General features: G+C 41.9%; 2 protein-coding genes across 4 annotated transcripts; one reads left to right on the top strand and one right to left on the bottom strand.

Moving 5' to 3' along the window:
* Positions 1–165: 165 nt before the first annotated feature.
* On the bottom strand, positions 166–15,971 carry SDHA (succinate dehydrogenase complex flavoprotein subunit A). The gene is made up of 15 exons (XM_075084427.1): positions 15,833–15,971; positions 12,441–12,527; positions 11,989–12,150; positions 11,437–11,580; positions 11,126–11,290; positions 9,793–9,941; positions 9,404–9,528; positions 7,993–8,161; positions 7,206–7,401; positions 6,233–6,404; positions 4,749–4,867; positions 4,259–4,370; positions 2,993–3,123; positions 2,351–2,464; positions 166–1,444 (listed from the first exon to the last, which is right to left on the bottom strand). The coding sequence occupies exons 1-15, from the start codon at positions 15,896–15,898 to the stop codon at positions 1,358–1,360; spliced, it is 1,998 nt and encodes a 665-aa protein (XP_074940528.1). The 5' UTR covers positions 15,899–15,971; the 3' UTR covers positions 166–1,357.
* On the top strand, positions 15,944–20,576 carry CCDC127 (coiled-coil domain containing 127). Of its 3 annotated transcripts, none has more exons than XM_075084450.1 (3): positions 15,944–16,024; positions 16,653–16,781; positions 17,422–20,576. In XM_075084450.1, exons 2-3 carry the CDS (start codon positions 16,661–16,663, stop codon positions 18,093–18,095), a joined length of 795 nt encoding a protein of 264 aa, XP_074940551.1. In that variant the 5' UTR covers positions 15,944–16,024; positions 16,653–16,660; the 3' UTR covers positions 18,096–20,576. The 3 variants fall into 3 exon arrangements, with proteins under 3 accessions (XP_074940551.1, XP_074940550.1, XP_074940552.1); XM_075084449.1 differs by having other exon boundaries at positions 15,978–16,273; XM_075084451.1 differs by having other exon boundaries at positions 15,978–16,225.
* The last annotated feature ends 3,557 nt before the right edge of the window (positions 20,577–24,133 follow it).

Here is a 24,133-nt window from a genome sequence, read left to right on the forward strand (position 1 = left end):
GCGGCGGGAGGCGGGCTCAGACGGAGGAGGGGGGGGAAGTGTGAGCACCGCGCAGCGCCGAGGCGGGGCCAGGGGCGGAGAGTGGCCCCGCCCCCTCGCCCCGGCCCCGCCCCCAGGGCAGCGGCGGCCCCAGGAACAGCCATTTGCAGACAACAGAATAAAGGATGAGGTTATGCCGCTTTATTGTAATCTTTTTAAAGACGTATGAAACACTATTTCCTCCCCCCCAACATCAGTCAGCGCTCTTTCTATAAAAAAAAAAAAAAGGCAAGTTAAGTTATAGTCCTCTTCCTGCCCATGCACGGGTCGTGCTTTGGCACACTGCATTTCTCCAAGCACAGTCTCTTACTCTTGCACCAGGGTCTTGAAACACTCCAAGAGTGAAAATACTCAATTTTTCCTACCACCACCAGTAACATTCCAAGATTTCATTTTTTTCCAGTTAACAGCCAACATTCAGCAGCTGAGAAAATAATTTGACAATTTAAGAAATGTTCCACTCAATTGCAATCTGCATAGTTACTCTTCAGTCCTCAAAAAAATGGGAGTTATTCATAGAAATGGTGATAGAAACCACTCTGTTGATGCCTTACACATTACATCTTGGCACTACAGCCCACAAAGTTCAAGTCTGGTAAGCTTTAATATTTAGGTAAGCCTTCTGCAAAACGACCCCTTGGTGCCTCTAAGAGCAAAGACAGTCTTGGAAATACCCAAGACACACCACAAGAATGGCTTCAGAAGTTCCAGAGATGATAGAGACTAGTTATTAAGATTATATTCTCTTCAGGGTATATTTTGGAAGAAGCAACTGGAGTGAAAGTATCTTGTTTCCTTCAACAAAGCAACAATATCACAATTTGAACAATTTTATAGCTTTAGAAAAAACAAAGTTATAATTACTAGTGAATAATTTTCTTATCTTCCGTGTTATTTAATCAACAGTTACGATGCTTAACTGTGAGTCCCCATATCAAAATTCAGCATCTCAATCTTGTCTAAAACTATCGCAATGCTTTTCTTGTTCTTACAATATGGAAATAACTATACACTCAAAATAAAACATTGTTATTATATACATAACAGCATATTCAAACAAATACAAGACTTCCCCATCACTTTAGACACATTTTGTGTTTTCCCTGTCAGTTTTGACAGACTGGTGAAAGAACATAAGCTGTCCTGTATTTCATTTTCATAATCATACAATAAGCTACAGCAGAATACAAGCTGGAGAAGAGTTTAGTCAGCACTGTCCATTAATTGATAATGACAATACTATTTTGATTTGATTGCGCTATGTTTATGTACAAATAAATGTACTCTGGGAGAGGACTGCAAGTTAAAAAGTAAGTTACTAGTATGAGCGAATCGCAGGCGGGACAGAAGAGCAGTCTTCTTCATTCAAAGTTCTGTCGATCACAGGTCTGTATTTCAAGGTAACCTAAAGTAAAAGAGAACAAAGAACTTTAAGACAAGCAAAGCTCTTGTATCTAGACAAGGCAGCCTAGCTAACAAGGATGACCGAGTACACAGGTAACTGAATAACTTTATTGATTTTAAGCTAATTTCTCCATTATTGTTTTCCTTCCATAGAAAATGAAGTTAGTAACTCACAAGGAACATTTAAGTTCCACCAAGTTACCACTGACTGAAATGTTAAAAGCAAAGCCTGACCAGAAACGGCATCAGAAGACTACTACTTTGAAGAGGCCTTTTGGACAAAAGTAAAATTTTGGCCAAGATTGCTAGTTCCTAGTTCTTTAAGCTAGGGGAGTCTTGGAGATAGAGAACCCAATGGATCAGTTAGTAGACAGAACACTGTCACTCTATCTTTTCGGCCACAGCAGCTATTCAGGATGTCAAGTGTTCACACTTGTCCTCAAACTAGATTCAAGGAAGCAGGAAGTGGGGGAAAGGAAACCAAGAGGATTCAGAGAATGAGATACAAAAAACAACACACAAGATCTTTTCAGGGTCAGCTTTCAGTTCTCTCTTTGAAATACCTTAAAAACTTTATGCTAAACACCAACAACAGGTTTTGCTACCATCAGAGGAAAAGAGAAAAGATTTTTAACTAGCCTGAGACAAGGGGAAAAACAATTCCAGCTCAGATCACAAAGTCACTTCCCAAAGATCAACAATAACTTCTCCCAGCTACGTCTACTGTTCAACATTTATTCCAATGTTCTCTTTTTTTTTTCTTTTTTTGCTCTAAGTACCTTGAACTATACCAGATACTCAGACAGTGAAAATCATTTGCAGTTATTATGATGATATTAACAGCTGTCTGAGAAAGCAGCTGTCTGTTGACAGTGAGACAGGCCCCCAGGCATCAGGCTCAACTTACCTTCCCCGATGGGACATCCACGTACGAAAGGGTGTGCTTTCTCCAGTGCTCTTCAAATGGCTTCCGCTGCTGGCCTTGCAGCGGCTTAGAATAGTCAAACTCATCTATCCGTAACTAAGGAGAAAGTTAGCTTAGTACAGACCAGAAATTGCATCTGCAAATTACTCTATGGCCACATGGTTAGTTGCATTCCAATTACAACTGTAATATAACATGTCTCCTAACAGCCAGCAAGCTTTATCTTAACATTGCCCATGTCACATTTTAAAGTCCTTGTTAAGCCTCAGTATTTAAGGTAATGTTCCTTGCATAGAACAATTATTCTGTTTGAAGTCCTGTTTATGTATTCATGACCTTATTACTACAGTCCTGCTTTAGACCCCTCTGATGATTCAGATTCACACATGGACCTACTCTTCTCTCGAGATTGTTACCCAATGTTGCACGTATTAGTCGTTTTATATATAACAAACAGGAACAGATAAAACAGAGCAGATGGGACCCCAAACAAATACTATACTAATCTTAACTCGAGACTCTAAAGACTATACTTGGAAGAAATTACAACTTTTAAATAAGCCATCCAGGGATACATAACAAGGAAATTCAATCCTACATCCGGGTCACAGAAAATATTTATACCTTATAGTCCTCTCTGGCGTGAGCTCCCCGGGACTCTTTGCGAGCCTCAGCACCATAAATGGTTTGTAGAGCACAAAGCATCAGGTTTTGCAGTTCCAGGGTCTCCACCAAGTCAGTGTTCCACACAATACCTAGTAAAATATTAAAATACTATGGAAGATGTTCTACAAACAAGTTACTCCTCCATTTACTTCTGTCCTATTGCTGATACTGAGAATCGAACCAGCCAAAGCTCTACTTACTGCTGTCACAGTACTCTGCAATAATGAATTACTCACTATTGCCTGCGAGGCTCAGTAATGATTCCTACACCTTAATATTCGTAATGAATCTTAGAAATGTTCAGTAGTTCTACCAGGTGTCCCTGTTGCCAGCATACTACTGAAACAAAATTACACCATAGATTCTTGCCTGCTTTATAACCACGCTTACAACTCACTGCAGCTCAACCCATACCTCACCGTGGATCACAAGAGCTGGCTAGATGGTAGCTGTTTAAGTAGATCCCTAGCACATCTAGCCAACAGCACCTTCCCTTCCTTCCCACCCTCAGAAAGAGGAAAACAGAACTGCTAATTATACGAGGTGGTTCTTCACTGAAGTATCTCCAAGGTGGACCCAAGTTCACCTACATGAATGTATCTTCATTTTGATGCCTACATTCTAAGCCATCAGAGCACTTTTCCTGAGGCTTGGTGAGAGCTGTCCAAGAAAGCCAGTTCTGCTTTCAGTGTTAGGGATACATGTCCGATAGCAGTAGTTGGAGAGAAATACACAATGTGAGTGGACAAAAGGTACGTGATCAGTTGGACTTAATTAAGCAAGTTCTCCCAAGATACACTGCAAGACATGGCAGTGTCTGCATGCAGAGCTATCTGCTCAGCTGAAGAATGAAAGCTGAGCGTTCAGCCTATGAATGGTCTTGCCATCTTTCTGCAACTCCCTGGCCTTTACAGAAGACACTTAAAGTTCATCTTATTATTTGAACAACTTAACATCATGTTTTGAGAGAACAGGAGTTAGTACCTTATACAGTTAAATCTGATTTTGGCCTCTGCTTCTTTGAAAGGGTGTGCAACCAGAAAATGACCAGTAAGATCAAGTACTTTACCATGTTTAGCAAGTAGGGGTCTACAAAATATTTTGAAAGATTCAAAATGGTCAAAGTCTTTAGCCAAAGTTTCAAGAAACTCATAAGAAGGTTTAGAGAAGAAAAAACACTTTTCCCAGAGAGTACTCTGGCAAAGGTGTATTCTTTCAGATTACCTCTGTCAAATGTCTTCAAATGAGCCAGGTCACTATAAATTTGACTTAGTTTTTCACAGCCTTCTTGGAGTACAGAACCAGTACGAAATACAGCAGCATGGTTTTGCATGGTCTGCAAGATAGTAAAACAAAATCAGTTTCATATGCTGTATATGCGTAACACTCCACATAACTTCATTAGTTCCAACAGAGCTTGATGTTTTGACCTCAGACATGCCTGCAGCCTGAAGAAAAAAACCCCGTTCTTCTGTTCACCCCAGAGGAAACCCTGCTCTATTATACAGTGGGTAAACTACCCAAGAGAAATAACCATGGAGAGAAGAAGAAACCTGCAAAACTGATACCGCGTTTACTGCGCACAGACAAATCTCCCCACACTGCTTTTTACTTCTGCAAAGCAAATTCTGAAGCGTACTTCACAGTGTGACCAAACTGCCTCCTTTGCTTGCAGCTTCTCCCACCTTATACTTGAGAGCTTCACCAGGCTTACCTTCTGCATGTTAAGTCGCACTTCTGAAGTTCTTATGGTTCCATTAGCAAATCTTAATTTGTCAAGATTAGCAACTGACTCTTCACCAGCATTTGGTTTAATGGAGGGAACTGGCTCTCCTAATAAGAAAGTTTCAGTAAGTTTAGTATGTTGGGTTTGGTTTTGGTTTTTGGCAGTTTCATAGACTAGCAACTACTAAAAGTCAGATTTGACTAAAACACAGTCTCTTTTTCTTCCGCTGAGGTACAAGTTAACTGTAACTCTCCTGAACTCACACCAACAGTATCCATACGCTTAAAATAGAGTTATCGGTGGAATATGAATCACGTTTATAATTTATATATAATTTATGGGTTTGGCTAAATTCTGCTGTTGATTCCTTAAGAACACTTGATGGAAGTTATTCTGAAGTATGGAACAAGCTTGTGGCCCCTTACCACCTTCTCTCCTCACCCCCAAACCTCCCACCCTCTCTTGGACCTGTTAAAGGACCAGGGATCAGTTAATAAGCATGGCAATTACACATGAGCTGGAATACTGGAACCCATCAGCTATTGGGTAACAAACCAAACACAGCATCTTACCAGCACATTTCACCTCTCCTGTAGTTTTGCATTCAGACTAATAAAAACCTTCCTGCAACTTCTAACTCAAAACAGCCACACAAAGACTGATCCAAATAAATGTTTGCACAAAGCCAGAGCCAACAGGCACCGCTAGATCCAAGCCAATTCCATCAGGAACCATCACTCTGCACAAAGTGCAGAGTCAGACTGAAAAAATGAATAGTCTTATTAAGTTGGACATTAAGCAATAAGAAAAAATAAGAAAACCTCTGGACTTCAGCTGCTCTGGCAAGGTAACTGCCTCTTACAGTATTTTCTTGGGGTTTTTCTAGTTTGGATATTTTTTTTTGGTTGGTTGGTTGGGCTGGGGTTTTTTGCAGCTTAGTAACTGTTGCTGAACTAGATTTAAAAATAACACTCAGCAGTGACAATCCACATACAGGGGATGAATGTGACAATTTTTAGTATCTCTTATCACCCGCACATGCAGTCCACCTTATCAATCAAGGTGGCAGCAAATTCCACAACATAAAAGTGCCAAGTGTATGACAGACTACATGACTACCTTTTGCTGTAGAAGATGCAGTGCAGGATGTAGAGAAGTCAGTCTTAATATTCAATATTCTGGTTTGCTAGTTTGTGAAAAATCTGAACAGTTTTTGCCAATAGCATTGACCCAATTCTAGTTTTAAGATGATCAACTCACAAAGCAACTTCAACATCAAGCATTTGCATCGCAAAGAACATGCCTATAAAAAGCATAAGCACTGATTTCTGCCTTTTTAATTTAATTTAACAATTAAGAATTTATGTCTAGCATTCTAAATTTGAATGAGATAGCAACAACTCTTTGTTGGGCAGAAGTGAAGACACAAAGGCAAACATCTCTAAAAAAGTGAGACAAACTGTGAGACTGACCAGGCTTGCACGTGTCTGCAATAGTAAGGGCACAAGCACGACCAAAGACCACCAAATCCAGGAGTGAGTTTGCTCCAAGTCGATTTGCACCATGGACAGAGGCAGAGGCTGCTTCCCCACAAGCGTATAAACCAGGTACCACTTTATCCTCACCATTCACATGTGTAATCACCTATAATTTCAGATGGTCAATTAATACTCATTTCTTAAACAGTTTATAACAGTGCAAACCTCCTTATCTGCAAAGGCCATGTGCATCTAAGGATGAAACACAGCAATCTAGAAGTTTTCTCCAATGCTAAAACCATAAATACCTTAGTTCTAAAGGCTAAGTAATAATGCTGTGTAAATACAGATTGCACTTAAACCTAAGATTTCATTAGTTACGCTTATGAAACAGAACCATGTACTCTTCTTCACAATTCTGCAGCAAGTCAGAAAAGCACAGGAAGAAAGTCTGATCTGCACACATTCCTAAGGCAAAATTTTACATTAAAAATTAACAAGTACAATACTGTGAAATGGAAAAATTCAGCTGACATCATCACATTGACTTCTAACTAGTATGAGCTGAAAGAATCTGCCTTAGTGTGGAGATTACATGAGGTACAGAGAATTAATATACGTTAAATTGAGTTATAGATTCTAATAGAGCCCTAGTTTGACCCCTGTTCAACTATATATTATCCTCAGCTTGATTAACAGAGAACTGTTGTCAGACATGACAGTAACTTCATTTTAGATGTTTCTCGGAACTCCCATCTCTAGATGGACTAGAACATAGTTCTCAAGTTATTTACAAAAACAAACCAGACTGTGTGTTGAATTAACTCTGATGTCATGAATATCATTAAGCTAATGCTAATCAGCATCCCTATATTTATGAAAAACATTGTTAATGCTTTTGTATTTGGAAAACAATTTCCTATTATCGCGGTGGAAAAAATAATACTAAAAGTGATCTATTACTTACCTGTCCTTTGTAGTTAGTAGGAATACCTCCCATATTATAATGCACAGTAGGCAGAACAGGAATAGGCTCTTTGGTCACATCAACTCCGGCAAATATCATAGCTGTTTCTGAAATTCCTGGGAGACGAGTTGCTAGCTGCTGTGGTGGTAAGTGGTGCAACTGCAAGTACACATGATCTTTTTCGGGACCACAACCCCTACCAAAAAAAAAGTCAACACTGGAATACATAACAGGGATTCTGCAAACACCAGTAATATTTCTAATCCAATTTGTTTCATTTGTAAAACATTCTAACTTTTAGTTTTTTCAAAGGTTATCTTGACAAAAATTAATATCTAGCATAATTGAGAAGACTGCTGAACCTGGCAGAATTTACATGTATTTTTCACCTCCCAACTTTCTTTTCACAAAAATTCACAGTATTTAAAGACTTTAAACCACTGTATCACTGCAGAAATATGTAAAAATTGAAGATATTAACCAAGGGAACAAAGTACCAAATTCTTCCCATTGTTTGCAGTTAAGAGCATATACATTAAACTTGTTTGAGCAGCTCTCTCTAGATGCATCAAATACAAACAGGAGACTCTCAACATCTTGTGTTCCTTTTTAGTATCATTAGGAATAATCAAGAAAAATTTTTGCCCTACGTGCAGTGTTCAGCTGACAGTTATTACAGCTCACTCCCACAAATTATCAGGTGTTTATCTGAATGAACTACTGTAGTGCATATAGTCTAATATGTTTAAGTATTCATTCTGCAGCTTCGGTGGAATATTTAACTAACCTTCCTTCACGGATTTCTATGGTCATAGAACGAGACACTACATCCCTGGAAGCCAGATCCTTAGCAACAGGTGCATATCTCTCCATGAATCTTTCACCTTGACTGTTAATTAAAATACCTCCCTCTCCACGACATCCCTCTGTTATAAGGCAGCCAGCCCCATAGATACCTGTAAAGAAAGAAAATAACCATTAAGTGAGATATTTTCAAGACAGCTTCATAATCAAGACAACCAGAATTGAATACACAAGGTCATCTTAAAATAATGCAAACAAGTCACAGGGGGAGATTTTATTCCACTCTAATCATACCACTAACAACTGTCCCCAAAGGCTGCTTAGAAACAAGTGTTGTTATTCCTTTCAAACACTCTTCCTGGAAGGTGAGCAAGTTGATTTGCAACAACTGTGGTATCTAAAATACTAGAAGAGATCTGCAGCCATCAATATGTAAGGAGAATTTTACAAAGATTTTGTAGATCTCCGGCAATTATTTTATTCAAGATTTTGAAGTAAACCAGAACTTAATTATCTCAAGGCTGCTTTGCTCATCTTTGTTCTTTTCTTGTGCTAAGGCAGTGCAGGATGGTTTCAAATCGTGTGGACTGCTTACTCGGTCTCTGTTGCTTTAGAGAAGGAAGGCCTACCTGTTAGCCTTCAGCACTGGTTGTCATAGAAAACAAGAACGCTAACCAACTCATGCACCTGGTAATTATGTTAAAAGCTATGGAATTACCACACAAGCAATGAAGCTCCTTTGACTAGAAAAACCTTAGCTAAGTGGAATGAACATTGGATATCTATGATATAACATTGTGAAATTAAGTGAACAATTAAAAAACAACTGATCACTTATCACAAGTAAGAACTGAGCATTTATTTAGCTCACAACCAAAAAAAGCAAATCATTTTTTGTGACCATTGTTGTTCTGTTTAGATACTGATCCTGTGCTGTAAAACTACAGTTCTAAACTATGACTTTACTTCAACTACCCCACTTCCACAAAATATTCTAGTATACAGCTCCCGAACATTTGCATCTATCCCATTGCTCCTATATCTAATATCAAACCCTTTAAGATTTTAAAGGCAAGAGAAAACCTAAGTTTAAGGCATGGAGTGGTTTCAATGTGGAATTCATAAAACCTGTTAGTATTGTAAAGACAGCACCTTAAAATATTTGACACTGGTCTTAAATTACAACAGCTGAGACCTCTCTCACATTGTAACTCTTACTCTCAGATTGATATTCCACAGCAGTTGCAGACAAGTCTGAACACCTGCCACAAGCAACTAATAAACTAATGAAGTGCTGCAGAAAAGTGCAAACTGACATTTTAAAACAACATCAGCAAAACAATCTGTTCAACTCATTAAAAATAATGTTGTAAGTATTACATCATATTCTGTACCTGTAGGGTGAAACTGTACAAATTCTAAGTCCTGGCAAGGAAGACCAGCTCGTGTGACCATAGCAGTGCCATCACCCGTACTAGTATGAGCAGATGTACAACTGAAGTAAGTGCGGCCGTACCCACTACAGAACACAAAAGTTAACAGAATTAGCAGTCAAAAAAAAAAAAACCAACCCAAAAAACCAAACAACCCACCAGAACATAAAATTCAACTATGCTCTTGGCACAATAGCGGAAACAGACCAGAGGGTTAACAAGCCAGATGAATAAGTTTTGCCATCTCCTGTACTGAGTTCAAACGACAGAAGAAAATTGGTATTGCCCTGTTATGTTCAACCAAAGTTGAAAAACAGCTGGTGACAGCTTCATCAAAAACCTTACATTACCCAGTGGCAATGACAGTGTTCTTTGCTCTAAACCGATGTATAGTGCCATCTTCTATGCAAAGGGCAATAACACCACGACATTCTCCATTTTCCATAAGTAGGTCCAAGGCAAAATATTCAACGAAGTAGCTTGTATCGTATCTTAGAGACTGGAGGAAAATTAAAAAAAGGAACTTTAAGAAAAATCCAGAAACTGAAGTAATCTCTCTTTAAAACTGTCAATGCATATGGACTAGATCAGGAAAAAAAACACCCCCGCCAACTCTCATGGAAGCTGGTTTTCTCAGAAATCTTTGTAAAAATTTGCCACTGATTCCATTCCACCTTAAAGAGACACAAGTAGTTACCAAACCACTTAATTCTGAGAAGTCATAGCGAGTCAGCAAGGCTTGTTATTTGCCTCTGTATCTGGCAACACTTTAGTCAGCTGTGGTGCTCAATACATGTACAAGCACGCTTTACTTAACCTCTCACAGAGAGGTGGAATACATCTCTGGGAGCGTAGTATACCAGCAGAAGCAGCGGGCGGGCATCAAGTCAAACATTTTTTCTTGCCCTCAAGGATCAGAACAGTGTTTGGCAGCACTGAGCATTTGTATTGCAGCAGCACATATAGTATGAGCCTGAAGGAGAGCAATTAGCTAGCTGCCAAGTAAATAAAAAAAAAAACCAAGAACAGGTTTCAAGTAGCTTACTACCATTTTAAAATAACCAAGTCTTGCTTCAGTTATGGTCTGTAGAATTGATAGAAACAGACACTGGAATGCAAGTCACTTGCCATAGAGCAAGCTCAGAAATGCACAGTAGGCCTTCATGTATTTACACCTCTCGTTTCCCCCTGCTCCCTGTTTGAAGATGAGTGAAAATACGCTGCCTTGTACCTCTTTACAGCGTTGTCCAGTGCTGCTGTGTTAGATTTTTTGAAAAAAGTTTTTTGGGTAAGGTTTACATAAATTCTGTCTGGGTCTTGTTAACAGACACAGAAGTATCAACAATGAAGAACTACTCCAGATCACAAAGCTAACAGGGTACACTAATTAACATCTGTTGCCATCATGACAGCCATCATAATTAAAATTGTTCAATTTGTTCTATTTCTGCATACTCCTGACAAAAACCCAGCACCACCTAGGCTACATCCTTCCACACTGCCTGAGGAAGGACGGAAATCCAGAATTGTTATCAGTCATTCCTCTTGATTCCTCATTGATATATGGACAGCAACAAGCTTTGTTTGCCTTTACTTCAAACTCCAGGGCAAGGGGCGGCAGGGGGGAGTATTATTACCTGCAAATACAAAAACACAGACCAAGTTTACTTCACAGCTGCTTACCCTGCCATACAGAGTATGTAAGAGTGAGTGTCCTGTCCTGTCTGCAACACAACAGCATCTGTGAGCCTGCCCTCCTTTTCCAAACTGAAGACTCTGTCCACCAAATGCACGCTGATAGATTTTCCCTTCTTCAGTTCTGCTGAACGGCATCCCATAATTTTCCAGCTGTTGAACCCAAATACAAGCATCAGAAATGCTAGCGCACAACAATCCAACAAGTTATTTTACTATGTTCCTATTAAGGAGATCTCCTTGGAAGCTAGTCTGTGTTATAAGTAATTATAGCTGACATCAATTCCAGTGAGCCTCACCTCTATCACCGCAGCTGGGGCTTGCTCAGTCATGTAGTGTATGGCATCCTGGTCACCCAGCCAATCTGACCCTTTCACTGTGTCATAGAAATGCCACCTCCAGTTATCATCCTCCATGTTCCCCAGGGCAGCATTGATTCCTCCCTGAAAATGAAAATGCATTTTCCTGGAATAATATTACTGAGGTACAGTTTTAGGAGGCTTTCCTCTTTTCTGTTAAAAAATCACATACCATTTACGCCTCTGTGTACAAGAAACACAGTAAAGTCAGATTTAACCTGGCTGTGAAAACATGTGCAATTTACCAGTTTCACAATGCCTCTTATTTTGTTCTGTTTTGTGTAACACAATGAATTGCAAAGTTACATTGAGTGCAGTGAAAAAAGCACTGAACAGAACCTAAGTATATACTACCCTCCAAAACAGTTTCAACTAAATATGTAATATTAATAAAAGGAACCGTGGCCTTGAAACATGATGTTTGTGTGCACATCCAGATTAGCTTTCTGACAGCAGGTATTTTTTAAACATTTGTTCTACCTCATTTCTCACCTGTGCAGCAACAGTGTGAGATCTGGTGGGAAACAGCTTTGTAACACAAGCTGTATTAAACCCAGCCTCTGACAAACCAAACGCAGCCCGCAGACCTGCTCCTCCTGCACCCACAACAACGGCATCAAATTCATGGTCCACTACTGGATATTGTGTAGAGATCTGGAAAATAAATCAGCTTGTTATGATCACAAATATTTCGAGTTTCATGGAGACATAAGCAGTATAGGCTTAATGTCCTTAACAGACTCTAGCAGTGAATGCTAGATCTGTAATATGCTCTCTTGGGTGGAATCTATCATTTAGAAAAGCAGTGAATTTCAGCAACTCAGTCTCACTATGCACTTGAACACAACACTTCACGACAAGCCAAGTACCTGGTTGCTTCATGTCTCTCAAGCATTACATGTGTTATCTAACCTGTTACTTAAGACATAAAGAAGTACACATACCGAATCAGAAACCTTCGTAGAAGCATTTTTCTTTCCATAGACTGTGAAGTGTAAGTTACGTGCAAGAGTCTGGCATGCTGCTGGCCACTAGGGAAAGAAGTCAAGACAACTATTATAGAGCAAATGTTTCACAAAGATTTTCAGCATTCTTGGCTACCCTACATTTATAACAAACCTTTACTTACCACTCATACCACATATTCAAGACTACTGTATTAATGTATTTTAGAACTACATGCAATGAAGTTCTGGCTTTCCTATATTCATACCCAGAAAAAAAAAAAGTTCTGACTGGATGAGAGAACAGTCTGCAAGTAACAGCGTGTCACAGACTATGTGTTATTCACTGCGCTAACACTAACCAGTCTCACAGAACTATCTGAGGCTGCACTAACAGAAGAGTATGTTTGCAATTAATGCTACAGTATTATTGCCTTTTTTTAATAAGTCAACAAAGATGAAGACAGCTTTACAGGAACCACAGGAATTAATGGAAAACATCTCTCATGCCAAGCAAGCCTCAGAATTTAAATTATTTTGGGTGGTCAAGAGTAGTGAAGAAAAAGAAATTAGGTGGTAGGGAAAGCTGCTCCAGTTCTTCATTGCTGCAAAAGCCAGAGATATTTTTCTTGTTTTCATTCTTGATTAATTAGTGGCCAACTTAGAACCATTTATTAATATCTATATAAAGCACAAGGGCACAGTTTTACTCTTCTGCCATGTTACTCCCTCTCCCCTGACATGTTCAAAAACAAAACAAAAGCCACACCACCCAAACCTAGCCAGTATCCAGTCTTTGCTTTGATAGGTTAAAACAATCAGAATTTTAGTCTCTGCAGTACAAATCTCAAATTTCTTGGAACGTGGTATTCCTTCTTTATAACATTCAGAAAAAGACACACCTAACTGAGCACATATGATTGATTAGAAAAGCAACACAAAGCCATTCTAATGACCTGTGCAGTGACATCAGCACTGCTCTATTTGAAATACATCCTAAAATGCACTGGAGTGATATTTGCCTTTCCAGTAACTGTTATAGTCATGGTTCAATCACCCTGTAATATGCTAACAAGCAGGTCCTTCCCTCCCTACCACCTCCCAACATCCATCTCTTCCCCCATCCCCGAAATGAACTACAGTACACTTTACTTGGCCTAGTTTTATCATCTTTTATAACAGTTTATTCACATTATCTTCTTGCATAACAGTGAATCTAATGTGTCATCATATTTGGTAACACACTTCTGTTTTTTTACAGCCATCTTTAAATAACGTGAGTCTGAAAACCTGTTCATAAGGAGTTCTACTAGTACCCTCCTCCAAGCAGTTACTCTTCTCCCTTCCACCCTGCTGTGTTATCACACTTTGGGGCAATGCCATGCCCACCTTAATTCCTGTATTAACCATCTTCATTAATGCTTCACATACAGAATCAGGTCCACTAGTTCACCAACAGCCAGATGAAACCTAAGTATCAAGTGTAATTTACCTCCAAAACAGCTCTCCCAACAATCACAGATCAAGCTAAAGCTGGGTGTCATCTCTCCAGCAAAACTGCTTTCACAGATCTCAGTGCAACTGAAGTTAGACTAGCAGAACTCTAGCTGACATGGCAGGCTATACTGCACACTTTAAATGTAGCAGCCGTGAACTCTCTAGCATGTACTACTACTGGTTTCCAAAATGCCATTCCAGCATCAGTACAGCTCTTTTTGCCACAATAAGTTATTTCTTGTAGGTGAACAATACATTTGGTTATTGCATCAAACAAATCAAAGAAAATATTTACTGTATGCAAAGACAGCACACAACGAACAGGTTTGTACATACTTAGTATTGTTTAAAGAAAGTGCAAATAACTGAGCAGAAAAACCACCTCCAAAAAATCCTTCAAGACCTATAAATTGTGATTGTGCCCTAAAGTCCCAAAAGAAATCGACCCATTATTTCTCCCCTCAGAGTAAACAGCCTGCTGCAACCTCCAGTCAGAATTCTGCCATGCTGCCTTGGAATTAATTTCCTTTTAAAAAATTCTGTTATTTTCTGAAGTAACTATAAACAGTTATCAAATATATTTTGCAACAGATGCACTGGAATGCAATTTTCCAGATGACTCTGGAAACCAAAACCACACAACTGTTTAGCAGATTGTGTTCCTTTTCACATATAAGCTTCTGCAAAACAGTTTTCAGAACTGCTATTCCCATCCATGTACACTTTTTTGTTAAATCTATACATAAGAATTTCTGTTGCCATAAAGTTTTTTGGGTTTTTTTTCAAAATGAGTCTGAGGAAAACCCACAAAGCAGGAAAAGATGTTGCACTAAATTTGAAGGGAACACTGATAACACTAATCCTGAATTGTTATGGACCTTATGAAATTCAGGGTCCACTTAGGAACAGTTCACTGCCATCTAAAACATGATACTCTTTAAGCCTTTCTCCCTCTCAGTAGGTCATCTTTTCTGCACTTGCTTTATAAGACAAGGACAACCACAGTTGCATTTACAGGGTCCTTTTCCCATGCATTTATCTTCTGTATTCCCAAATTTATTATGGACACACAGAGTGAGAACAGTGGAAATAAACGGAAAACTCCCACTTCACTGTAAAGGAAAACAAGCCCTCTCTAAGGACTGCTTACACTTCAGCTAAAACAAAACTGTCAAACATTTAAGAAGCACTTTCTGGAAACAACTGCTAGCCAGATTTGAGCAACGTGCAGATACACATCAGGATTTCACACGGGCCCAAAAGGAGCCAGCACTAAGCTTTCTACCCAGGTGCTGGGGCTGGAAAGTGCTGCACCAGCCAGAGTGTTCCAGGGCTTCTCCCCAGCCCACCCCACACCCGCTGCCTTCCCCTGCCCCTCAGGGAGCCTACTCACGGCCTGAGGCTACGGCGCGTCTTTCCCAAGGCCGGAGGAGCCCTCTGGCCATCCCCGCAGTCACTTACTTCCCAGCAACCTGCCCCAGGGGCCGAGCAGCAAGGACGGCCCCACTACGGGAGAGGAACCGAGCCCAGCGCGGGGCCACTCGGCCCCACGGGGCCCCGGTTGCCCCGCTTCCTCAGCCCAGCCGCGGCTCCCCGCCCCGGGGCGTGCGCTCACCCGACAAGGTCACGGGGGAGACAACAGATAGGGGCCGCCGCCGGCCGCCACCGCCGCGCAGCAGCAGGCAGCGGGGGAAGCGGGCCGGGAGGGCGGCCACGCTCCCCCGCCACGGCTGAGGGGAGCGGCAGGGGAGGCACGGGGGCCGCGGGCCCAGCCGGCCCGCCTCCCTTCCCTGGGGGTTCGCTGCGCCAGCCCAGCCGCCTATCTCTTTCCCCTCCGCCAGGGTGCCGGCGGCAGCGCCGGGCCGGGCCGGGCCGGGCCGAGGGCAAGCACTCACCGCCCGCGCTGCCGGCCGCAGCCAGCGCCTCGCCAAGCCCCGCGAAGCCGCTACTGTCGCCGCCATTTCACACAGACCCGCAGGCGCGATCAAGGGCGCATGCGCGAAACAGCCGCTAACGGCGCCGGTACCCGCAAGGCTCGGCGGGAGAGACTGATTGTGCCGGGAAGGGAGTTTTCGGTCACGGGCTGAGTGCCTGCCTGCCTGCCTGCTTGCTTGCATGCGGGGTTCCCCCCACACAGACTTCCTCCCGTCCCGCCGTCTGAGTGGTCTGGGCGAGGCCAGGCGACGGGTAGCCCTTAGGACTCGTGCGAGTGCTTTTGTTGTCCCCCCGGCCTCTCCCCCTCTCTCCCTAGGCTAATGGGCTAGTCCGGGAGCGGGCGGGGTCAGCAGGTAGGTGACAACGACCGCGCTCGGCCGGGACGCCGTGCTCCAGGAATGGTGAGTGGCGGTATCGTTCCGCCGCCCTGCCCAGCACAGCCTCGACCCGAGTCCTGCAGCGCAGAAGGGCCTGGAGGCCTTGGGGATGGGTGGTGATACCAGCTACCGTGCGGCTGGCTGGGGAACGGGGTGGTAGCGGTAGCAACGTCGAGGCCCGGTGGCGGCGGCCGGGCCGGCAGTTCGGGAGTGGGCTGGGGAGCCCGGCGCTGGGCGAAAGCACGTCCGTGTAAAGTTCCCAAGTAACGGGGCTGCTGTGTGAGGGCCTGGGGCAGAAATACCGGTCCCTGCGGGAGCTGCGGCCCGGGCGGGAGGGTGGCCATGGGGATGCCCCGCGTCCGTGCCCGCTGCTGAGGCCGTGCTTCTCTCCTGTAAATCTAAGGTGCCTTCATGAATAATTTAAATGACCCCCCCAACTGGAACATCCTGCCGAATCAACGAGAGCCCGGGGATGAAGGCAGCAGATGGAACTATGCTTTGCTGGTCCCCATGCTGGGCTTGGCTGCCTTCCGTAAGTATTTCCCGGCCCAGCTGTGCCCAGCTGCCTCGCCCACCGGGTGGAGGGCAGGCTCTGAAGCTCCACAGCCATACCTGGTCTGGGCATTTCCTCTGGTCTGTTCATTCCTAATGTTATAAACGGTAAGCACTATTTAGAGGGTTAAGGCAATGGCCACTTAAACACATGGAATTGAGTCCATGTTTACTAAGCTCCAGAGTACAAAGTTGCTTCGGCAGAGCGGACGTACAACATGCTAGAGAGCCCAAAGGTAACAACCCAAGGAGCTGCTGGTGTAGATTTATTTACTGGACCCAGAAATATCTCAGTGCAGTTTCTGCATTGGAAATCTCCAGTTTGTTTGCCCATAACGTTATTTTCCCTCTTTAATCCAATAAGGGTATTTATTAGCAATAAAAGACATGGGGAGATTTTGTTTCAAAGGAAACATGATCATTTAAGGTGACTTACTGTGAAACATGGACCCACAGAAATACGTTTTGTGGGACGTGAATAGAAGTGGGTAGCGCTGGGGAGGGCAGGAAAGGAAGTTTTTTACCGTTTAATAGCTTCTTTAGAGGCATAGTTAATTAATCATACCCATCAATGTTAAATGTGTTATACTCATGTCTAAAGTCTCATTTTTATATGATAGGTTGGATCTGGACCAGAGAATGTCAAAAGGAAATAGAAAGAGAAAAAAAAGAATATTATAAAAAACATTCATCTTTACAAAAAGACTTGGAAGCCAAATACCGGGATATAATCACAGAAAATCGTCGCACAGTTGCTCACTTGGAGTTGGAGCTTGAAAAGGAACGCAACAGAACCCTGAGTTACCGTGAGGCCCTCGTGTCCCAGAGCCGCAAACTAGTAGAAGAAAGAAGGATCCTAGAACAGGAGCAGGAGAAGTTAGAGCAAGAAAAACAAGTCCTTTTGCACTCAGGAGCAGCAGGTAGCTTGTACCAAAGTTGTCTGGCAAAGGAAGAAAAGTGGCAAAAGAGAGCCAATATCTTACTAAAAGAATTTGAAGAGGGACTTAAAGAAAGACAGGACATCTACTGCAGTCTTGTTGTACCCAGAAGCCAGAGACTAGAAATAGAGAAAAATCTACTAGTTAAAGCAGCAACTGATCCTGTTGCTATGGCTCTACATATGGAAAGTGGCTTAAAAGATATTTTCAAACATGATAACTACTGTGGCAATCTGCTGAACAGAAACAAAAGTCAAAATGGAAGACTTATGTGGCTGTATCTGAGGTATTGGGAACTAGCAGTTGAACTACAGAAGTTCAAGAGGGCAGAAAAGGCCATGTTAGGAAAACAATAATTGGGGAAGTAATGGGATTTCATGTGACCCATCATGCATAGTAGGGACAATCACAGTTGTAGTCTGGAGCTGTTAAATTCTCCTACTGTGTGTCTGTTTCTCCTCGTTGCACTTGTATTTGCATGGGACATGTGCAGTGCTGGTGCCTTTCCTTTCACTGTCTAACAACAGATTCTCCAGTGAGCTATGCATGCTCTTAAACTCTGTGAGTGTGTTTGCATCACAGACTGCAGCATAGTATAGAGATATGCCAGCTTCCATAGGCATCAGAAGCAGCAAAACAGAACTTTGTTTAGAGTGATTTACCTAGTTGATGGTCATAATCCATCAACAGAGAAGTGTGATTTGTGTTTCCCAAGTGGGGTAGCACATAGTGTTCCTTATCCCCAATGTTTTACATGGTGTCTTAATGCTATCTTTTTTTCTTCTTAATTTTTTGTTTGTTTGTTCAAGCAAGACTGATTTTGAGACAGATGTTTGGATGAGGCCGTGTTTGAGCAAGGTACTTGTCATGGCTCCTGCATGTATATACATACATTTATATAAATATATGTGTGTGTGTATAAATGTATGTATTAGTATTCTGAGGGGGGGAATAGTATGATCATGTTTCAAATTAATCAGTCTTGCATTGTCTTCCAGCTTAATATACAAATAGTATTTTATGAAGGAAGCGTCCAAAATATGCTAATTAAAATAACACATAAAGAAACAGCTTGATGAAAGTCTCATTGGAGCTAGGAATCTATGCTTGAATACTAGAGAATGTATAACCTCAAAGCTGTATTCTCATCATACTGGAGATCTGCTAAGAATACTTAATGTTTTTTCTCTCAGTCAAAGTTTTAATTGTAACCCAATAATGTGCCTCTGTTATAGACACCACCGTGCTGCTGCCTCTGCATCACAGCACGCTGGCTGCTACCTGGTTAGCTGGCGTGAACCTCCATGGGTTACAGCCATTGCACCTGGCTCTGTTCCTTGGGCTGATCCTGTTTGTTATTCACAGATTGGAACCTAAATGCAGCCTGCACTGATAGCCACTACCTCCCTCCCTGTCTGTCTCAGTTCTCCCAGAACTGAAGAATGCTTTTCCACGACTCTTAAATTTTGAGCTTGTGGTACACCACTTCACGTACACATGACCCATGAAAGCCAGTACAATTACACAAGCTTTGCAAACTTTTAAGAAAGGGGGCTTTTTGCTTTAGTTAGCACAGTAAAGTAAACAGATATAGATATTTTTAAAAAAACCCAGTGCATTTCCATGCTTGAAAACCCTTAAAACTTTGAGTGTTCTTTGGGTCCTAGTAGCAGTAGGAGCCACCTTCTTTTTCAAATGTGCGATGTATTTCAGACAATAACTTTTTTTCTTCCTCCTTTCTAATCCAGCCAAATCGAAGGGGCAGTGTTCACCCTTTTGTTTAGAACATCTGGTCTCCTCTTTACTTGACTTTGTTTAGTGTTGTTACTTGACTTTGATTAGTGTTGTTAGGTTGTCAGATCTTTAATTAGCAGTTCTTTATTTACTGAGGGCTAGACTTGACAAACACGTTTGCTGTAGGCAATCAGCTACTGCGTGGCCCAGAAGCAATCCAGCTAAGTGAATGCCCAGCCAAGTTTAACAAAGCACTCCAGCAGATATAGGTGTTTCTCTTATTATCTCCTTCTGGTTTCATTTAAGTCTGGGCACAGAAGACTGCAGATAAATCTTTTGAAGCAGTGTGTGCAACCTAATCCAGTTACTCAGCAAAAATATCTAACATGAAACAGAACTCTTAAACAGAATGTCTTTCCCAACTACTTAGTTTTCTAGTTGTGTTTTTCCTCACCTTGGTGGTGCTAATTATACTGTTCTATTGATTTATTAGTCTCTTATGTTCTGATTTTTTTTTAAGTTATAGTAAGTTGTGAAGAGAAAAAAAAAAAAAAGGATACTGTCACAAACACCAGAAATGCCAACGTCTGTCTGGATGCCATGCACATGTGGGTTGGGAGATGAGAATGCAGCTGCGTTACTACTAGTGTGTGACAGCCTGAGCCAAGCTTCTTTAGCTGGCCATATACGTGTGCCCTAATTGCCCAGTAGAACAAATTAGTTTGAGCAACTTATTACCCTGTGTATAATTCCTCCAGGGTGTGAAAGGTGTCTGGTTAACCACACAGCTGTGGTGCATTTCGTATGTACACAGAGGCAGTTAGGCAACTCAGCTGACAAAGAGCAGCCAGTGAATCAATGCCAATGTAATTAAGACTCATGCCTTGAGTTTTTAATATTAAGAACCAATGAATATGTACAAGATCAAACATGTTATGCTTTTTCAGTTTTTTCATAGTTTGTCACCAACATCACTCAAAATGTTTAAAGACAGTGTAATCAAGAGGGTAAAATGCTTTTTTCAGTATAAAAGTGTAAGTTGAGGCATCATATGCTTGATTGTACAGGGTTGGATGCAATGCAATAAATGATAGTTGCTTTCACTTCTTTAGAAATGTCAATTATTTGTACAACTAATTGTTGAACTATTGTTCGTGGACACTGCAGATAAGTACACTAAGACTGAAGAGTTATTTGAGGAGGATTTTTAAAAGTGTGTAACTGGTTTAGAAGCACCAATCCCGTTAGTTTCTACCAAAACTCATGTTAGTTTGGTATGTTATGTATTTTTGAAACATTCCCCCTTCGAAGATTGTTATGTTGAAAGTTCTGTTGTGAGCTTTATCTTGCCCATAAGCTGTTGTTCTGGATTGGTTATTTGTTTGGAAATGCCCACATATATGTAGAATGCAAGAATAATTTGTTTTCAAAATATTTAATGAACTTTCTTTGGTTATGAAAATGGACGCTCACCTGTTAAACAGTAACAATAAAAACCCATATTTCTGCACTGTTTGTAACTTGGGCAAGGTGGGTGGGGAAGAGTAGAATTTGCTATTTTATTCCAACTTTCTAAACAAATTGCACAATTTTAAGGTTTTACAAATTGGACAATTTTTAAATTGGCTTGTAAAAATTTTTGGTCTTTGTGCTCAGAAGTGAATATGTCAGAAGGTTTTTTTCCTTTCCTAGGAAAGAAGAGCATCATTAAACAGATAAGTGTACCAACTTCAACTAAAGATTACCACCCCACTAAAAGGCTGGGGTAATTCCCTCTGCCTGTTATGTAGGGTATTCTGCCTTCCTCCAGAAGTCCCTCAAATGCCTCATTCTGCAGGTCAGCTGCTTCCCATTTCCCCATGTGGATTTTCATGTTTTTCTGCTCTCTGTGAAGAAGTACAGTTGAGCTGCTCTCGAACGGTGTTCAGATGCTTGGGGAGGGGTAGGGGGGGTGGGCCTTGTTCCCTTCATAAAAGATGCTTAATCTCTTTGTATTAGACACAGTCCTTTGCATTTACTCATCCCTCACCTTCACATGGAGAATGCCATCCTTGTGAAATATTATAAATTAAGAAAATACTACATCTTATTATCAAACTGAGAACAGGAGCTGGTATTTGTTACTAAAACTTCGCGTTTGTTGTTATAGCTTCTGTTTAAAATTACCATGCTGTTCAAGTCATGGAGTTTGGGGTTTCTTTTTGATGCATGTATTATTCATGTGGTTCACACATCTGTGGGTCACAGCCTTTCCTGAAAGATAGTAACATGCAGGTCGGAAGAGGCATCCTAAGGCTGCTGTGGAGTGGAGGGCTGTGGGTTCCTTTCCAAAAGAAAACCCACCCTTGGGGGCTGTGGTAGTGGTGTTGGGTTTGGTGGATGGGGCTCCAGGTGTCTGCCTCACAGGCATCTGAGAAGGGAAGGTCCCTCGGGAAAGCCTTGAGCTTCATCTGAGTCCTGGTGGGGCGTGCCCTGAGAGTAGCTGCACACATGGGTTTCACCACTTGACAGCTAAGTTGTCCCCAGTCCATGCCCCACAGGGCAGCAGCTGTGTTAATATGACTTTGTACAATTAGACACAGGTAAGGAAATGCTCTGAGGCATCTCGTGGTTCGTGGTTTCAATCAAAGCAAAAACCGTGTTCTGTCTGACCTGTCCATTGTGGTTGTGTGGAACAGCTGCTTCTTGGGTGCATGGAACACAAAGAGAAATGCAAAACACACGCTGGATTTCACAGGACTAGGACTGAGTGCTAGAAAGGGGAAATCTTCCTTAGAAACTGCTCCTGAAGGGGAGTGAGTAAAGAGAAGCAGCCCAGAGGGTCTGGCCTTCTGTTCCTTTTGCCTGGCTAGGAGCTGCCAGAAGACTGCTGGCACGACAGCATGTCTTGCTCAATGGGATGCTGCGCTCCAGAAGTGACAGCTCTGTTCAAGTACCCCTGAAGGGAAGGGTCTTAGGAAGCCACCCATTACCTCTTGCTCTTTAAATCACACTTTTGAGCACCTCTATGTGAGGATGAGAAAATATTGAGAGTTCCTCTGTGGAGGATACAAGGCAGAAACAGTGGTTATTCAGGTATTGTGGCAAAAGAAATGGAATTTAAGTTATAGCTGTGATAAAAGGATGAAATTCAAGTTTACTCTATAGGTACAGTTGTGGTGCAGCTGGATATGAAGGCTTTGCCTGTGTGCATGCCAAGGACACGTAGTCATTAATTGACTGCCTGGTCCAGGAGCCCTCCAGCTAATCACTGCATAGCTGTGACAACTGACGGATCTGCAAAGAAGTAACTCACTGAAATTTAGGGTAGCTTGGCAATGAGGAGATAACGTGTGCCAGCCACTTCACAACCACACAACCAACTGATAGCTGCAGGAGCTCTTCCAGCAGCTGGGACCACACCAGAGGTTTCCCCAGGGAGTTCCTGCTGCGTGTAAGCTGATAGACGCCATCTGTATGTTTAGATACATTAGTTAACCACTTGGGGTGAAGGATGCAGTGCACGGCCAAGGATTTCTCCAGGTGGTTCCTGTTGTCAATTAAGGAATTGACCAAACTATCCATAATTTTATATAGGCAGTAGAAATTGTTCCTGCCTATGCAAAAAATGGGCTTGTGGGGCTGTCTTTTACTCGTAGTTAAAATGTATTTCTTACATAGTTTAAGATAATCAACAAAAACTGATCATGCATACACTGTAGTGGTTGTATAGGTCCACAGGTTGGCTGGATTATAAGAATTCACCAGAACAACAGTCTGAGGAGCCTCAGTCCATCATCTGAAGACACCATTGAGGGATGTTTGCAACATCAGCAGCAGAGCTCGAGCTAATGGCTACCAACACATGTACTGGGTAGTATCAAAGAATACAGAACTGTTTTGATACTGAAATCAGCTTGTGGCAAAACTGAGAGACCTATCACAATCTGATCAACCATCTTAATACTTTTTCCATGGTTTCTGACAACGAGGGTAACAAAAGCTTGGCCTATTAATGGGTGACAAAGAGGCCGTACAGCTGAACCTAGGTGCTCTGAGAGTGTACAGTCACTCCAACTTTTCATTCAATATACTAGGAAAAAACATTACCCTTGTGGACAGTATTCACAGAACCAGCCAAGGCCTCCTACTCAGTGACACATGAACATACCCTCTGGTTCTGAAGTAAAAAGAATTATCGGAGCATGTGGTCAGATGAAACTTGATCTGGAAGTGCCACCATTCATCTGGAATTGAAAAAGGATCGTGCTGAGCCAATTACCATTAAGGTCAGAGTCAAACAAGGGGATCCAATGTCACCCAATGAATCCATTACTCTGCAACCTAGAAAAAGATGGCTATGGATTCCACCAGAGCAAATGCCACAACGTGGCAAAAACAGGTTACCAGCTTGGCCTTTGCTGATGACTTGGTTCTGCCAAGGAACACATGGGAGAGGGTGCAAAACACATCTCCCTTGTAGAAACCTTCCTGTGAGTGCACTTGTCTAAAATCCCAGAAGGGAGAAATGTCATGGCTTTTTCATCAACCCCACCCATGACTCTTACACAATCGATGACTTGTTGCAGAAGGAGTGATGCATGCCACGCAAGAAAGAAGCAACAATATATTTTATTGATGTAAAACAAGCAAGTTAACAAAGTTAAATGGTAAATGCAAC

This window comes from Phalacrocorax aristotelis, chromosome 2, assembly GCF_949628215.1.
Source record: "Phalacrocorax aristotelis chromosome 2, bGulAri2.1, whole genome shotgun sequence".
Lineage (NCBI taxonomy): Eukaryota > Metazoa > Chordata > Aves > Suliformes > Phalacrocoracidae > Phalacrocorax > Phalacrocorax aristotelis.

Excerpts from the sequence above, each read along its gene's own strand:
- SDHA (XM_075084427.1), bottom strand. The coding sequence starts at position 15,898 with ATGGCGGCGACAGTAGCGGCTTCGCGGGGCTTGGCGAGGCGCTGGCTG. Across the intron at positions 9,529-9,792 it reads AACACTGTCATTGCCACTGG|TGGGTACGGCCGCACTTACT; the intron begins GTAATGTAAGGT and ends TGTGTTCTGTAG. Across the intron at positions 8,162-9,403 it reads TGTACAGTTTCACCCTACAG|GTATCTATGGGGCTGGCTGC; the intron begins GTACAGAATATG and ends CTTTCTTTACAG.
- CCDC127 (XM_075084450.1), top strand. The coding sequence starts at position 16,661 with ATGAATAATTTAAATGACCCCCCCAACTGGAACATCCTGCCGAATCAA. Across the intron at positions 16,782-17,421 it reads GCTGGGCTTGGCTGCCTTCC|GTTGGATCTGGACCAGAGAA; the intron begins GTAAGTATTTCC and ends TTTATATGATAG.